General features: G+C 53.9%; 3 protein-coding genes across 3 annotated transcripts; 1 reads left to right on the top strand and 2 right to left on the bottom strand.

The window, feature by feature from the left end:
* Window positions 1-601: 601 nt before the first annotated feature.
* Window positions 602-2,517, bottom strand: J4E79_008879 (uncharacterized protein; the record flags this gene model as incomplete). The annotated part of the gene is made up of 5 exons (XM_049357732.1): window positions 602-1,067; window positions 1,116-1,207; window positions 1,257-1,346; window positions 1,397-1,487; window positions 1,541-2,517. 5 exons carry the CDS (start codon window positions 2,515-2,517, stop codon window positions 602-604), a joined length of 1,716 nt encoding a protein of 571 aa, XP_049207771.1.
* Window positions 2,518-5,941: 3,424 nt separating this feature from the next.
* On the bottom strand, window positions 5,942-8,086 carry J4E79_008878 (uncharacterized protein; the record flags this gene model as incomplete). Its single annotated transcript, XM_049357731.1, has 2 exons — window positions 5,942-6,238; window positions 6,293-8,086. The coding sequence occupies 2 exons, from the start codon at window positions 8,084-8,086 to the stop codon at window positions 5,942-5,944; spliced, it is 2,091 nt and encodes a 696-aa protein (XP_049207770.1).
* A 1,551-nt stretch (window positions 8,087-9,637) lies between these two features.
* Window positions 9,638-17,537, top strand: J4E79_008877 (uncharacterized protein; the record flags this gene model as incomplete). Its single annotated transcript, XM_049357730.1, has 3 exons — window positions 9,638-9,641; window positions 9,825-15,034; window positions 15,081-17,537. 3 exons carry the CDS (start codon window positions 9,638-9,640, stop codon window positions 17,535-17,537), a joined length of 7,671 nt encoding a protein of 2,556 aa, XP_049207769.1.
* Window positions 17,538-17,676: the final 139 nt, after the last annotated feature.

Below are 17,676 nucleotides of genomic sequence, written 5' to 3'. Positions count from 1 at the left end.
AGCCTCGTTACCTTCTTTACTTTGAAGACGTACCAAGACGACCGGGTTGAGAGGCAAGCATTGCATGAACAGCAGAGAAGTAGACACGAACATGAATATGAGCCGGAAGAAGATCTATTATACGACGAACTATCGAAACTACGACAAATCCGACCATAGACCTAGCCACCACTGCTGAAACCTGCCCTTGCCATCGATGAGAAAGAGATACATTGAATAACCCACTAAGATCCTTTTGGTTCGCTGGCTTGCCCAGATGCTAACAGATACTTCTAAAATGTGAAAGAAGCCGCCCGAATATATCGATCGAAAGGAAAACGCGAGACTGGAGTGTCGATGGGAAGGATATGTTCAGGGTGTTGGCGCCAAGAACAAAGTATTAGGGCCCAAAGACATGAAGGTCAGAGCGAGCGGCAGGAAAGAACGACAAGAGTATCGTGCTGTAGCGTGTTGATATAGTGCGGCCTTCGTAAAGTATATGATCGGTGCCAAAAGAAGTCTCCAAGAAGATGTGGCTGGAGGATGTTGAAGAAGCGATCATGAAGAATAGTGCGTGCACGACGAGTAGATCGAAGGTCGACGTGGAAAGGGCGGTACACGCTTAGTCGTTGCGGCTGGGTGAAGTAGACTTGTCATCAGCTTTGACGGGAGTGGCGGGGTTGGTCTTGACGTCAAGGCCGCTCTCAGAAACGCCGTCCTCGCTCTTGATGGGTCCACCCTGCGGCATGTAGTATGAGCGGGCAGGGCCGAGGGTGGATGGCACTGGCGGTGACCATGGCTGGCGCTGGCCGCGCATGAACATCTCGAACTCGTTGGCGTGGCCCGCAGGTATCGGGGAGACGGAGAGGTATCGGTCAGGCGTGCCTAGCGCCCTAGCCTGAGCAACACCGACCTCGTACTCTGCAGCACGGAAGACACGGCCAGCTGCGGTCTGCTGCTTGAGCATCTTCTGCTCGTGAGTATCGGAAAAGCGGATCTGGATGAGATGCTCTTCGCCGCCGGGCTTGGATACAGGGGTGTTGTTGAACTCCTTGATGACCTCGTCGCAGATGTCGCGGGACTCGAAGCTAGAGATGGTCAGCAACGATCAAAATGGCAACACCACGATGACTTACCGAGCGAAGCCGACACCCCGACCAGTACCAGAAGAGTCACGAAGGATCCTGCTCGAGCAGACCTTGTGAGGCGCGAAGATGGAGGCGAGTTCCTGTATGTTGTAAGTGACTTGTCACCAGGGTTGAGGCGAAGTATCATACATGCTCGTTCATGTTCTTTGGAATGTTGGATACGTAAAGATTGGTGTTGCACTCGTCGGCGAACTTCTTGAGCTTTGAGTAGAAGGATTCCTGGGAAGAGTCAGTACAGGCCATCGTGCATCAGAGTGGCTGCAACGTACCCGAGCAAAGCTGACCTCATATCCGAGGTAGTGGAAGCCACGGATGCAGTCTTCAGCGTCTTCGAAGTTGTGGTACTTGATGAAGCCGAAACTGCGAAGCATAGTTAGTAATTGAAACGTTGTGATGGGTAGTGAAGCGCTTACCCCTTGCACAGGTTGGTCTTCAGGTCGATGATGGACTTTGAGCTCTGGATGTCTCCAAAACGCTTGCCCCACAGGTGAAGCATCTCATCTGTGGTCTCGGGAAGCAGACCTCTAATGTAAACGTTGGTCTCGCCAGTCTTGTTCTCCAGGCTACGGTCGAGTGGCTTGTGCGGGGAGCTAGGAGCGGGAATAGCCCGGGGAATGGGGGGCTCCTGGTGCACTAACGCCAGTAGATTGGGAGGCAACGTGGGCATGGTCTGCTGCTTCGGGATGGGCGCCATGACCTGGTAGGGATGGGCCAACTGGGAAGGCGAAGGGGTAGCACTGCTGGAGTAGAGGGCGTTTGGCGAACGGTCCATGATGGCGGTGTTGTTGCCGTAACGATGGTACATACCACCACTGCCGTAAGGCGTGCCTGGGTTGTCGTTCTCGTTGGAGGAGATGGAGTCCCGGCGTGGCGTCATGAGAGATGGCATCTCGGAAGAGGACATGCGAGCAGCCCATGCTGGTGGCATAGCGTTGTTGTCGATGACAGCTTGGCCATATTGGTAAGCTGCCTGCTGGACGTATGCACCGGTGTGGTTGTACATGTTTGGGGAAGCCGCCATGGCAGTCTGTTGCTGGGCACCAGGCATCATCTGGTACATAGATCCAAGGACCTGCTGGTTGGGAACCCAAAGTCCTTGACCGTTGGAGAGAGGGATGTTGCCGTAGTCGGAGGAGCCACCTGACAGAGCGGAGCTCGCAGACTTGGAGGTAGCGGACGAACCATACGAGGCGTGCATGTTGAGAGCTGCCATATTGCCCGTCAGACCTTGCATACCATTATCACCGTGGGGGGACATGGGCAGACCTCGGGGGAGGTATTGGGCGGACCCATGACCTTGGCCGTGCTGGTTGTAATTGTTGAGCATGTGTTGTCCCTTGTAGCCCGCGTTGGGGGCCGCGTAGTTTTGCTGACGACCGTTGGTAGCCATTGCAGTGAGCTTCGAAGTGACACTGATCAGAAGACGAGTGAAAAGATCGGCAAGGTATCCGGGACCGAAGCTTGAAGTCGCGAGCAAGAGTACGCAGGCCGAAAGGTACGAGCCTGAGGAGGGTTGCGGCGAAGGGTCTCAACAACGGACGCGACGACAGACTGAGATGCAGAGAGGAACGTTGCTCTGCTCAGAAGATTAACTTTTGTCATTAGAGGAGGCTGGGGTACGGCCTAGCAAATTTGCTCGGTGATCGATGAGTGTGACGAAAGCAGACCTCGCAAGTGATTGCGGGGGAGGAGCTCATTGGATGCGGCGGTGTCCGGGCGGGGAGTGGAGAGAATAAGATGGGATGATGAAAGGGACTTACTGGGTCGTAGATATCAAACTTTCGCAATGTGCGGGACTGGTAGTGACTCCAAAGCTGCCGAGGCGTCAGTATCGGTGTGCTGCACAAGAATGATGGACGGCGTCGGGACGGATGACTGACCTGGGAAAAGCTACAAAGAATGTGGCCACTGATGCGTATTGGTGAGAAAAGTGAAGAAGAGTGAAGAAGAGAAGGAGAGGAATGGCGGAATGAGGCAAGCTGTTGTACCCGAAGATGGCGTCTGGGCGTAGCAGCTTAGGGAAAGAGCACTCGCGATGGGACGTCGGTGGAAACCCACAAGCGACGTGAGAAAGGAAGCCCCAATCTGACAGAGGGAAGTCGCGAAGAAGAACCATGACGGCGAACAGAGAGGCTCACCTTCCCAATGACTCCGCCTCGAGGAGGAACAGACGCACTACAACACAGCGCCACCCGAACTCTTGCACTTTGGATACCGTCGCTTCTTTATCTGGAAATTGCCTAGTAATATGGTGAAAAAGCTGTTGGAATAGTGATGTCAGATCAGGCTTCCGGGCGAAGCTACGGGGCTTTGGGTTGTCCCCGTCGCCGTGATGGGAAGAGCACTGCACTTATACATCGACTGCAAGCAAGGACGCACATGCTGGATGGATGCACCGAGAGTACGGTATGGCGAACGCTGCAAGCATAACATCCTGCATCAAGTGGTGTACTCGTCGCGCCTCCTCAGGATGCAGCCTTACCTTTCTCGGAGCAGTGTGTGTAGCATACAAATGACGAGGCGTTCGTGTGGAGTCTAGCTGCCACTTGCTGCAGCCAACTTTTCACCGTGACAACGGCCAATGCAGTTATATCGCCCTTGCAGCAAGGCTGAGCAGTATCTTGGAATGACGTTGGGCAACAGACGTCATTGTCTGTTGCTACGTGAACGTCCCAACCGGGGCAGTTGCGATGATTCTGGCGCGCATGCTTCTGTCAAGGGGACTCGACCTGTCGTTTCCTCACCTCCACACTTCAACTGGGCACACGCAACGACCCAACTCGAGACATGCGCAGGTCTTGATTGAATACTGTCTGGTCTGCTTTGCGATTAGTAGGGCTACACAGACAGGGGGATACTCTTACAGCGCTTTGCAGCCAGACTTCCGCCATGCCATAATAGACCTTTCGTAACCTGACGGAGCGGCGCGCTGTTGCACACCTGTAACCTGCGCGACGAGCCGGCGCAGTGCAGCCATTGCCGGTTGTAACTCTGTAGATCACGGTTTTGAGATGGATGCGCGATGCTCGAATACCGTTGGGAGTGCGCCTTCATGCGAGACGTCTTTGGTATCTCAACCGGGGGGACTGCACCTTCTTTGGCGAGATCACCAGGGTAAACGATATTTGACCATCTGCAGCGGTAATGCAGACGCAAGGGGCAAGTCCGAAGCCTGTGGCCTGACCCACCTTTCCTAGTAATATGAGCAACGTCACTCTCATACAAGCAAAAGCGCGTCGGGAGCAAATCGTGTGCAAGGCGTCCCTCTGAAGATACTCAAATTCAAAAGTGAGGTACACATAGAAACTGAGCCAGCCGGTGATTCCAAGTCTAGTGAGAGAGACAATTCCAGCCAGCATCATGTTTGGACTCCACTCCTCAGGTGCTAGGCACAGGACCAAATGGCGTGTGGGTGATACGAACTTCACGAATGGAGGTTTGCCCGCTTCCTCGCGTGGTGCGTAGGCGCAAGCGCACTGATTACCGTGTCGCATTTGTTGCGAAGCAGCTATCCGATCGGTTGTCCGGCTCTTGAAGCGGCTGTTGTTGGTCTCGTGGCAGTGCCGACACGGTGAGAGAACATCCGCCAGTGCCTAGAATTACCAGGTGGATGATGCGTCCAGGGTCCATGTTCGGTGGCGCCCTGCTATGCGATGGCTGGCCGATCCCGCTCAGCATGCCTGCCTGTAAGGTCATTTCAGGAGTCGTGCATGCCGTACGCCGGGCAAATATGCACCTCTCTCCCCCCAGGGCTGCACCTCTCACCAAATTCTGTCATTCTGTACTGAGCAGCCTGAGAGATGCTTCGTTGCGATTCTTCCAACGTTACCCAGCTCAACCTCGGACCTGGATTCCGGATTCTCTCGCTACCGTCATCGCAGAGAGGGAGAAACGGGGCGGATCGGCATTCGTTACAAGCATCCGCGGGGTGACACAAAGAGCAGATGAGGAAGAACGCAGCTTCGTATAAGACTCCCCAGGATCTGCTGCATCTCGCGACACTGCGTTTTCCTCAAGGGTTCGAGCGGATGCCCCGCATGCTGAGGTTGTAGCGGTGAGTGACTGGCTGTGGTCATCCTGCCATGAAGGTTTTCAGCATGCGACGCGCGACCAGGTAAATCCAGAAGATGATACTTAGCCGGAACTGCTGTGCAAACCTTTATCGTACGCATGACGGCAGTGTCTATTATAACGAGACGTGCCTGCACCTCTGAGCAATGAAGGCTTGCCACGCAATGATCCGAGTAGGCGTCCTAGACATTGGGGGCCGCAACTCGAGCTTGTGATGGAGAAGACCCTTCGTCGATTATCGCGGCGCAGTTGATGGGCGGGAACGGCAGATGACGAAACTATTTTGAAGCAGTGTGTATGCATGCGAGGCGTTGATGCTTATAGACGAGGTTTATGGGAGCCATCCCCGCGGCAGGCACCGCGCGCGCACGTGCATCGACCAATCATGGCCGGACCCTGCCCGTGTGAACTAGCGCACGTTTTGCCTACCACAGCAGCGCACCACAGCATTAGGCTGCGGTCGCTCAACATCTTTCTTGATACATGTCACAATCAGCTGAGTGAGAGGTGAATCAGAAGAGTTTGATATTTATGATTGATCAAATGAGCTGGTCCCACACTGCAGACTATGTAAGATGGTGGTCACATAACTGTACATGTCCATCCAGGCTTCAGATTTAGAGCCAATATACTCCAATGCGAAATGTTTTCGTCAGATCAAACGCCATCGCTCACACCATTCTACCATGAAAATGCATGCTCAAAAAGCTCTTTCTAAAACAATCTCCCCGCTCCTTGACGCATCATGACCAGACGTCTTCTTGGTACTGATTCGACGCCCTCATGGCCTTGACAATCTCCTCACCCTTTGTCTCCGGCACGTTCCTGTACTTGGAGATGATTTTGCCGAGAAGCGTGTTTACCTCGCGGGCCATATGCGCGGCGTCACCGCAGACGTAGAAGTAGGCCTTCTGCTCGAGCAGCTTATTGACTTCTTCGCCGGCCTCTTCAAGTTTGTTCTGTACATAGACCTTCTTGGGACCGTCTCGCGAGAAAGCAGTGTGCATCTCGAACTTGTCGCCCATGTCTGCTTGGTATTGCTGCAGATTGTGTTAGCCCGGAATGAGTGGTTGACATGGCATCATGAGACTTACCTTCCATTCATCGGCATACATGAAGTCCTCTGATTGCTTTCGGCACCCGAAGAACAGAATGGTCTTTCCGACATTCTGACCAGCCTTTGCCTGTGCAGCTCTTTCTTGAACGAAACCACGGAAGGGTGCGACACCAGTACCGGGTCCGACCATGATGATAGGCTTGGAAGGATCTGAAGGAAGCTTGAAGTTGGAGTGGCGGACGTGAACCGGGACGTGAATACCGTCATACTTGTTGCGAGGGCCGGTGATGGTGTAGTTCAGGCCGTGAGGATCCGGGTTGGGGTCGCCGTGTTGCTTCTGCTTCAAGGCCAAGAGGTAGTTGGTGGTGACGCCCTTCAAAGCGTATGGTGCGCCGGGCTTCTCGATGGACTCAACAATAGCAGTGATGGAGATCTTGTCTTTCTGGACCAGAGACGACGAGGAGATGGAGTAGTAACGAGGTTGGATCTTGACCATGGTTTCGAACAGGAATGAGAATGGGATCTTGTCCCATGTGGCGCCCTTTCCGGTGATCTCGAGCAGCTGGCCAAGGTTGAGGTTGCGGTCGGTAACCTGCTCCCTGAAGTAGTCCTTGTCGCTACCGAGTTTCACGATCTCAGCCTTGATCTCGTCGTTTGGCGCAAACTGTGCAATGACAGAGACAAGTTGACGCGACACGGCGGCGTTGATCTCAATGTGGAAGCGGACGGCGGCATCGTACGTAGTTGGCGACGGGAATGGAACTTTGGCGGTGGGGTCGAGACCTCTGACTGAAATAACCGTGTGGCGCTTGTCTTCCTTGCCGAGAACCTTGAACAGCCTATCGACTTCCCTGCCGGCGTTGTTGGGCCAGATGGCGATGTGATCACCGGTGGTGTATGACAGATTGGATCCAGCGATGCTGATTTCCATGTGTAGGCAGTTTCGGTTGTCGGAGTTGAAGAGTTCGGCAGATTCGACGATGGGGGCGATAAAGGGGTTGTTGGCGTTGAAAGGACCCTTTTGGTTGCCCTCAAGGTGGTTCTTGTTGGGCTCGCCGAGGTAAACGGTGTCATCTTCGGGAGATAGCTCTGGCTTCTCATTGACTTCGAAAACGGGCTCGTACATGGCTTCGCGCTCCTCCAGACCCATCTTCTCGGCAACAGCAGTCCACATGGGCTCCTTCCAGGCGAGGAAATCCTCTTCCATGGTGCCAGCGCCATCGTCGCCCTCACCAGCAGCACCCAGTCTGGTGGCACCGAGCCTCGTCAAGTACTTGTCGACGTTGCGGACCATGGAGTTGTAGTGTTCGTATGTGTTGTTACCGAGACCGAATGCGACGTAGTTGAGCTTGTTGAGGGGCTTGTCGTCGATGCTGCCACCCTCCGAGAAGCTGACATCTTCAGAACCGATAAACTCGTAGAACTCGACGGCGTTATCGGTGGGCTCGCCCTCGCCGTAGGTGGCCAGTACGAATACGGCGAGCTTGTCTTCGGGAAAGGTGTCGAGGTTCTCGAAATCGTACTCCTCCAGATCTGCCACCATGGTCTTGAGGCCGAATCGCGAATGGCCCTCCTTGGAGATGCGGGAGGCATAGTCCTCTGCCGTGCCCGTCTGGCTACCGTAGAAGACGACGCAGTTCTTGTCCGTCTCGTCCATCTTCTCTATTATGTTGCGCGACTTGCCAGCCTTTGCAGCGCCATTGGCCGTGGCCATGGAGCTGCCGTAGGGGTCTCCATAGACGCCCCAGTAGGTGCCTTTGGTGAAGTAGGCTACTGTGCCGACCAGGAGGGCGGCCAGCACGATAAGGTCCAAGGTGTCGAGTTGTGCCATGGTGCTGAGAGGGGCGTTAGCAGAGTCGGCGGGAGAATGAGGGGCTGACTGACATGGACACGGTAGAAAGTTGCCGTCCGGAAGGGGATTGGAAACGACACGGTAATATTTGTATGCGGCTTCGCAACGGAGGATCGGAATGGCAAGTGGCCGTGCGTCTCAACTCAATCTTATCAAGATCTGGCCACGGAGCCGCAAGCAGGCTGTTGAGACAGCACACCAAACGATGATCTCGCCTTTAGACTCTACACATCTCTGACCGCTTCCTCGACACGGGTAAAGTGGCCAAAAGTGGTGCCGTCACTGACTGGCAGACGCCCATCGGAAGCCGAAGCGTTCCGCAGCCATTCCGCTGGGGCAGCTCAGAAACAACGGCGGGCCTCAGGTGAGACCCTGACTTTCCCGACCCTCGCGGCCTTTCCGCCATGGCTACCAAGAACCCCGCCAGCACTTCGGTACCTTTGTGGGGCACACTGCGGCCACACATACGACGACCTCGTGCGAATCACGGCAGATGGAGGCATCGAATCTACAGAGGAGCAGCGTCAAGCCGGCGGTAAGAAAGATGCAGCATGCACGCGACAGTCGTGCAAGGCTAGGCGATGATAGAGACAGTAAGCATGTGATGGCCAACTCCAGGGCGGGAAACTTTCCCGCCCTGACAATAGATTCACAGTTCGCTTTAAAGTAGAGTTTTCGCGTATGATTGCGCAAAGATGACGAGGCGTCTTGCCCAGTGCTCAAAGGCAGCCAGCCGTCTTCCTGGGTGTTCCTGGTATCATCTCATGGATGCTTCACGCACCAAGACCGTAGACTAAGCGAAGCCTGGAAGTGCATATATATGCGCAGCCAGAGCAAGTGCAGGTGGCAGTACCTAGGTATCGACTGAGGTAAAGAGGCGCCTATCCCGATGCAGATATCTAAGTCTTGTCATCACTGCGCGTTTAAGATGTCGCAACTCCCACGTCTACAGTCTTGCATCTCCAGCCTTACTGCACGTGTGTCATAATGAGTCAGCCTACTATTCTCATGTACGAATAGACATGTGCATGGTGAACGACAAATCACAGATGGAGAAGCATCGCGTACGGCAGTTACCAATACTCTTCCTTCCGATCAAGGTCAGCTGAGCACTACCTAGGTATCTAGGATAGAAGCGCCCGTTATCAGGTACCTCTCAGTAACTGCCTAGGAGGCATACTGACACGGGAGGAACCCCTCACCTACGTATGAGGCTCTCGAGGCCTATCGATAGCTTGCCATGCCCAGCTCCCAGAAAGGCAGACCACGTGGGACTGAATAATCTCCAGGCTCGGATCGATCTCCAGAGCCGTGTTGATGCCGGGCGCCATGGATGATCGTTGCCTCGAATCAGGCTAGACGGCGGCTAGTCAGGCACAGGGCACCGCTACGTACCCATTTCATCCACCTCGAGACATCCATGACAGCCGTCGCGACCCTTTAACGGCGCCCTCTACGTCTTGAGCCTTGGAAGATAGGCTGCAGTATTCTCCGCGCGCCACGGAAGATGCTGCACGCGAAGCCTGCGGCATGTGTGAGTAGCATTTCCCTAGCCCCAGGCCCGTCGTCATTCAGCTGTGAAACGCACTCCCCACGCGGCCTGGAGTTTGACAGTGCCGGCTCTTCAGGTGCCATGGCGACAAAGCCTTATCTTGACGTCGACGCTTCTCCGCGCTGCCTCAGAACTGTGCTGACCCCTGTGCCTTGCCCAATGCAGCTGCTTTCCCTCTCCTGCAAGCTCGACCAGCTGCTGGGAATGTGTCGCACCATATAGAGCACCCCTCGTCGGCCTCGCGTGAGCCCAGCCAGACCCGCGGGCGTGCGCTGACTGCCTCGTCACGAACCATCGCCTCGCGCTCCCAGACTCCGGCCGTCAAGGCTGCCAGCAGCAATTCGAGCCCCGACCGCACCCTGACGACGCTCGAGCGCAAGCCCTCGGGCTCGTACGCCCACAACCGCAACACGTCCATCGTCCACGGCATCCAGCACTCGCGCAACACCAGCTTCGTCAACTCCCCCGCCACCAGCCCGCTGAGCCCCCAGATCATCGCCGCCGCCGCCGGGGCAACCCTCGATGGAGCCCTCATGTCGCAGGAATCAATAGCCGACGCCTTCGCCGCCAACGGCATGCAGCCTGGCGCAGGCACAGGGAACGTCTATGCCGGCGTGGGGCCACAGGCGGCATCCAGCGATGGAAGCATTTCTCACCGCAAGCCTGAGCGGGCGCCGAGTGCCAGATCCGTGCGAAAGGGCCACAATCACCACCGCTCCCAGTCGCGCCACCCGCCGCATCCCCACGAACTCAAGACGGTTGGCGAATATGCCCTGCACCACCTCTTCAACGCCTTCATCAGCCAGGCCGAGCAGAAGATCAACCAGTGCATGACGGAGAGAGGCCAGCCTGAGGCCCGGGTAGAGGGTGTCTGTGGACCTGGTGTAGACCCTACCTTCGACCAGCTCATCGCGGCCCTGGGCCATATTGCGCGCCACAAGCCAAAGCCGCTTATAGACACCATCATGCTATGGCGCAAAGCCAAGAGCGAGGAGGCGTCCAAGCAGCGCACTCACTTACTTACTGCCCGACAAGCCAACCCAGGGCTTCAACTCCATCCTGCGCTATCTCGACGTAATACTGAACCGGTCCAACAACTGGATAATCAATCCGCAGCCTCTGTAGCATCTGGCCCCGACCACATCGTCGCTCTGCAGCAGACTGTCACACAAGCGGAACAGCGCTCGACTGTCTCAACCTACATCCTTTGCCGCGTCCTGATCGAGATCATGACCCAAACCGACCTCCATAACTTGACTTTTGAGATGGCCGACCGTCTTCTTGGTCTTTTCTACGGCCAGCTCAGCACCGTGGACCCTGACCTCGTCGACATATCCCCTCTCAACCTCGCCAATTGGACCATCTACAGTCAACTGCTCGGTGTGCTGAGTGGCCTCATTTTTGAGCAAGTGCAAGACAAGTTCATCACCGACCTGAAGATCGTCGATGGTCACTTGGCCATCAAGAATCAGTACAACCGAGACCATGAAGCCAAGGGCGCCTTGCTCATTCGCGCTCTAAGGCACCTACAAGCGAAGTCATATCCTGAAGACACCTGGGACCGGACATGTGATTTCATGCTTTCCATGGCAAAGCTTTTCACCAGTGCCCACGGCCAGCCGGTTAAATATGCGTACTGCCAAGTCCTAAGGGAACTCTTATTACGTATCACCTCTAAAGCGACCATTGAACTCAACGCTCCTAGATGGAAGACTGTGATCGACATGATGAAGCAGCGCGCTGCCATACTGCTGGGCAAGCCGAAACACTGGCACGAAGCCTTCCCACTCATGGCCGCCATCCTATGTGCTTCTCCGACCGAAACCTTTCTCTCGCAATGGCTTGCGCTCGCCTTGTCTACTCAGCCACGACTCAAAGAGCGCGCAACCAGAGCCATCGCCCTTCGAGGCATTTGTCGGCTAGTGTGGACTTACATATACAGGCGGGGAACCGAAGCACCAAATGTCGCTGTTCGCCGGTTGGAAGAAATCATACGAATGGTGTTCCAACCCGGAAGGCGATCGTACCTATCAACTGAACCAGCCATCGCTGAGCCATTGATACAACTGACACGCATTATCGGCTACAAGTACCAAGACCTTTGCTTCAAGACCATCATCTTTCCCCTGCTCAACTCCGACATGTTCTTGTCGGGCCGAGAATTGCGCGTCGAAAACCTAGAGCCTGACCGTATGGTCATTGGTATCCGCTCGTTTCTGGCCATCATGGCTGATCTCGAAAACACGGAGCAGCCGCCTTTTCCACTTACGTTCGACTACGATCCAAACGCGGTATCGAACGAGCTCCCGGCTCTTCCTTCTAGTCCGCGGCCTTCACAGCCTCTACCCATAAAGTCAAGTCTTCTCAAGGAAGAGCGTCTGTCGCGTCCTGTGAACTTCGCCGGTTTCGCCGAAGTGGCCAAGGAGTACTATATCCGCTTCTGTAAGATCTTGGGGGAGATCACCATCATCTGCGACAACGCATTCGGAGGCCAGGCCGTACTCGACGAGAAATTCTCTTCGCAAACACCAAAGACCCCTATGGCGGCGGCCTTCAGTTTCGCTCCTCGTGAAGATTACATGACCACCACAGATCCGCGGCAAGGGTTTTATGACCTCTTGCATGTCGCTGTTCAGGCTTTACCCCGCTGTCTGTCTCCACATATACCATTCAATTCACTGGTAAACCTGTTGTGCACCGGGACAGCCCACGTACAGGGGAACATCGCTGTGTCATCCGCTCAATCACTCAAATCTATAGCCCGACAATCACATGCACAGCAAGTCACGATTGGTTTTGCACGGTTCATCTTTAATTTCGACGACCGTTATGCCACTATGTCTGATGGTGGCATGCTTGGGGCTGGGCACATCGAGAACACCTTGAAACTCTACGTGGAGCTACTAGAGATATGGATTGAAGAGATCAAGCGCAAGACACGTAAAGCAGCATTGGATACGCCAGATGACGGTTCTGGTAATCGCGCGGCTCTTCTTGATCTGTCTTCAGTGTGGGCGCACGTTGACGAAGTTGAGTCCCATGGTCTCTTCTTCCTATGCTCGCCTTCACGTCGCGTCCGCTCGTACGCTGTCACCGTGCTACGCCTCATAACTGAATTTGACACGGCTCTGGGAGGCTCCAATACACGTGTTATCCGGGTAATGGAGGGCAGCCCCCAGAGAGTTCTCGACATTAGCGATGAAAAGTTGTCGTTGGCTGAGCGCAGTCGATTGCAACGCGGCATGCGTAAGAGCAATGTGCAGAGTACCCTTGTTGAGCTTTGTGGTAGCGACGTGCCGTACGACGCTACCCTGTGGTTCAAGATCTTCCCCAATCTGGTTCGAATCAGCTTTGAGGTTTGTCCTTTCGCCGTGACTCTCACTCGTGACATAGTCTGTGCGAGACTTGCACAGATGTATCGCACTCTATCATCCTTAGCCGAGGGTCAGCGCTCTACGCCGTATTCACCCTTCGAGCCCGGGAGTAGCAAGCTCAGTGGCCGCCTCGCTTCCACATCACCAGAAGTCGTTATCGAACAGTGGAAGTTGTACCTCATATTCGCCTTCACGACATTGACAAGTCTCGGTCCGACGGCCACATCAGCCACGCAAGGAAATCACTCGCGTAAAAGCTCAAAATCTTCACAAATTAGCACGAACAAGCAACATACTGCTACCGAGTTGTTTTCCAAAGTCCTTCCGTTCCTGTCAGTGGACAATGTCGCCATTCGGGATGCTGCGGTCATCGGCCTCGGTTCCGTCAACCTCAACCTCTATCGTACACTGCTCGAATCGCTTCAAGGGATCGTGGCTGCTTGCGCTGAGGAGGCGAAGATGCGCTTGGGAAATCACAACCGGACGATCAGCAGTCCTCGCCCAATCAACTATCGAACTGACCATCTTCGGACTGAGATTACACACGTCTACAAGCTGACCTCTCAGCAATTTCTCAAGCTCCCTGAGGCTCACAATGACGAATGGATAATCAACAATCTCATGAACTACACCAAGGATCTGAGAATATTCCTGAGTGATACGGAGGTCCAACTCGAAGCGCGCTATCAGAAGCTACGTACGCACTATTGTGGACTGGTGGAGGTTTTGTTTGAGGGCATCAACAAAACCAGTGATCCTTTGCATTGGATGCCTTTCCAAGCCCGGAAAGCTGCATTCACATTGATGGAAGAGTGGTGCGGCTATGCGGCAAACCAGTCTCAGATCCGCCAGCGTGAAGAACAGATGCGCCGTTCCATGCTTGATCGAGAGGTAGATAAAAACAACAAAGGCAACGCGACTGCGGCTCTTGAGATCGAAAAACGCGATCTTCGAACCGCAGCGCTGAGTGCCATGGCGGCGTTGTGTGGCGGGCCTGTTAGTATTACCACTGACAGCAAAGTCCTGCTTCAGTTCGATGTTATACGCATGCTCTCGTGGATCCAGAGCATCTTCGAAACCCCGAGCGATCGGACACACGCGATTGGTCGCCGAGCACTCACTAACCTTATACTGCACAACCGCGAGCATCCATACTTGCTGGACAAGGCAATCGAAATGTGCTACCTCGCAGTTTCTGGCAAAGCGTTGGAAAGCTACTTTGAAGTTGTCACACAAGTCCTCACACAACATGAGGACTATACGTTGCCATTCTGGAAAGTACTCAGCGCTGGTCTTTATACGCTTGGACACGAGAACAGCGAGATACGCACCAAATCAACGCGATTGCTCCGAACGCTTGAAGCTCGCGAGGGCAAGAACTCGAAGTTGCAAGATCTAGATATCAGCATTTCTGACAAGACTGTTGCTGTCTACAAGCTGGCGCAATTCGAGACGTCACGGAGGCTCGCTAAGCAGCATGCTGAACTCGCCTTCCTGGTCTTCTCGCAATTTTCCTACTACTTCAAAGATCTCAAGCCTGACCACAAACGCAACATGGTTGCCGCTATGCTTCCTTGGGTGCAATCCGTCGAACTCCAAGTAAATCCGGATGGAGGACCGACTGCTAATTCTTACATGCTGCTTGTCAACCTCTTTGAGATCACTTACAAGGCCGGCAACGTACTACACAATGAGATTCAGGCGCTCTGGCAAGCATTAGCAACGGGGCCGTACGGTGGAAATGTTCAGTTAATCTTGAACTTCATCATCAACCTTTGCCTAGACAAACGGGAACAAAACTACGTCGACTACTCCAAGCAGATCGTAGTCCATCTATCGAGTACCCCTGCAGGGCTGAAGGTGGTCGAATTCTTGCTCCTACAGATCAACCCGCGGTCCATGGTAAGCGAAAAGCGCGAGCCTATGCCACCACCACCAGACGCCGTCAATCTACCATACTTGGCCGATCTCACTCAGGTCCTACCAAGTAGCAACAAGCAGGTAAGCATAAAGTAAAACTTGGAATGAACTGCGCTAATTCTCATAGTCCGGCTTCGCTCTGGGACAAGTTTGCCTCATCCTGTTGGTTGATCTTATGGTATCTCCAGTTGAGGTAGCCAAGGAGCACATTCCTTTGCTTCTACAGGTGGTCTTGGTTCTTTGGGATCACTATACTTCTGTAGTTCAGGACCAGTCTCGCGAGATGCTTGTGCATCTAATCCACGAGCTAGTCATCTCCAAGATTGAAGACGATACGCCAGGCATCAACAAAAGATCGATCGAAGATTTCATTGAAGGTATTCGACAACATGACGCCAAAGTGGTATGGAGTTACGATGACAAGAATGGCAAAGACGTTGCAGATTCAACGTTCAAGGTTCCCGAGCCGATGGAGTATGTTGCTGGCGAGGTCATGAGATTCTTTTCATTCGCGTACCCTGGGCTTCGAGAAGCTTGGGGGCGAGTCGCACTGAATTGGGCCACGTCGTGTCCGGTCCGACATATTGCATGTCGATCATTCCAGCTCTTCCGCTGCATCTTGAGCTCGCTCGATCAGCAGATGCTTTCCGACATGCTTGCAAGACTTTCCAATACCATATCAGACGAGGAGAGCGATATACAGACATTCTCTATGGAAATACTTACGACGTTACGAACGATCATCGAAGCACTAGCACCGGACGACCTCATACAGTACCCTCAATTGTTTTGGACCACTTGCGCATGCTTGGATACCATACACGAAGGCGAATTCATGGAGAGCCTGCTGATGCTAGACAAGTTCCTCGACAAGCTTGATCTGGGCGACGAAGAGGTGCTGGCAATCCTGGAAGAAAGTTGCCCGGATAAATGGGAAGGCAAGTTCGAAGGCCTTGCTCAACTGACGTACAAGGGTATCCGATCGAGCACATGTCTGGATCGATCTTTACGAATCTTGGAGAGATTGGTGGTCCTACCTTCCAGCCGCATCGTGGGCGATGATAGCCGACTAATGTACGCCATCCTCGCGAATCTGCCAAGATTCCTACGCTCGTTCGACTCTACAGCAAAAGATTCTAGTGTTCGAGCCACCGCCGAAGTGCTTGCAAAGGTTGCCGATCAGCATTACCAATGCACATCGCTGTCCGAAGCGTTGACAGCCTTCGCAATGAAGAGGTATCGTCAAGAGAAGGATTTTCTCGCGCAGACAATGTCCGCTATCCGCTCAACATTCTTCCCAGAACATGAGTTCGGCAGCCTCGTGTTCCTGCTCGGTCTCTTGATGAACAACATCGATTGGATGAAGATCAACACAATGGAAGTCCTCTGCGTCCTGTTACCCGAGATCGATATGCGCAAGCCGGAGATGGCCTCCAAAGGATCCGATCTTTTCTCGCCTCTTCTACGACTACTACAGAGTGCGTATTGCCCTCAAGCTCTGAGGGTTCTGGACTTCGTCATCAATCTCAACATGACTAGTACTCTTACGCCGTTCGACAAGCAGCATATTCGAATGAGTATGGCAGGTTCTCACTCCACCAGAGGGTACAAGAAACAGTTCGAGAAAACGCAGTCATTGTACGGTATCCCTGAAGAAAGCGGCTGGTCAATTCCGATCCCCGCCATGCACTCGCAGTTGACGAGGGCCAACGTCCACGCTGTCTTCTACACCTGCGGAAATTTCGGTGAGATGAATGTGCCAGACACCGAGACACCCAAAGTAGAATTCCGCCAAGAAGAATTCCCGTTCAGCCCGTTATCCGACTACCACCGAACAGCGACCATGACTTCAGAAGATACTCGGGGCGACAGTCACATTGGTGAACTGGTCATGAAACTAGACAGCTTGGACGACTTCTTTGAGGATGACGATGACGCCGAGACGTTGACAGACTTACCAAACTTCTCGTCCTCGGGGCGTTACGCGAATGGATCGTTTGCTCACGATATGCGTGAGAATCTATACGATCAGCAAACGGCGCCTATCCTGCACAAATCTCTTACGCGAAACGCATCCGTTACATCATTTCAGTCGGGGTTCATCTCTGATGTCAAGCTCTCCCCGGCTAGGGACCCTGGTGTCATGACCCCGGGCGCTTTTAGCTCCTTTGCCAACTCTTCTTCGAGTACCTTACCCCCAACAAGCCACCCCCGCCCTAATTTACATGCCCGATCAGTGACGTCGCCATCTGCTCCAAACCAACCACAGCGCATTTCACCTTCACTTTCGTCCACCACTCTTGACGAACAAAACGAGCCGTTCTCCGACGACGAGTACTCGGCTGGTCGTTCGAACAGCACAGACAAAGCCGGGACCTTTAGTCTGGAGAACATTATCAAACCTGTCGCTCACGATACGCGTAGTCGCTTTAGGAGCGGCATGAGGCGACTGACTGGCGGCGGTGGGGACAACAAGGAAGGGGCCAAGACAAGAGACGCGATCAAACTGGCATTGCAAAAGAGTCCCCAGGTGCCAAAGGTACCTGACATTTACCTGGTGAATCCCAAGAGCGCGGATTTGTAGGATGGCCAGAAGAAGCGAAGAGTACATAAGATAGGTGCTCGATTGTACGAGTGCCAAGTATATACATGGGGTAATGTGTTTATTTGTACAAAGAGATGGATGCGCTGACCGGATACCAAGGCGTAATATTGGGATGGTG

The sequence above is a fragment of the Alternaria viburni genome (assembly GCF_023758015.1).
Source record: "Alternaria viburni strain BMP 2772 chromosome Unknown scaffold_22, whole genome shotgun sequence".
Taxonomy (NCBI): Eukaryota; Fungi; Ascomycota; class Dothideomycetes; order Pleosporales; family Pleosporaceae; genus Alternaria; species Alternaria viburni.
This window is presented reverse-complemented; position numbering and strand designations above follow the sequence as displayed.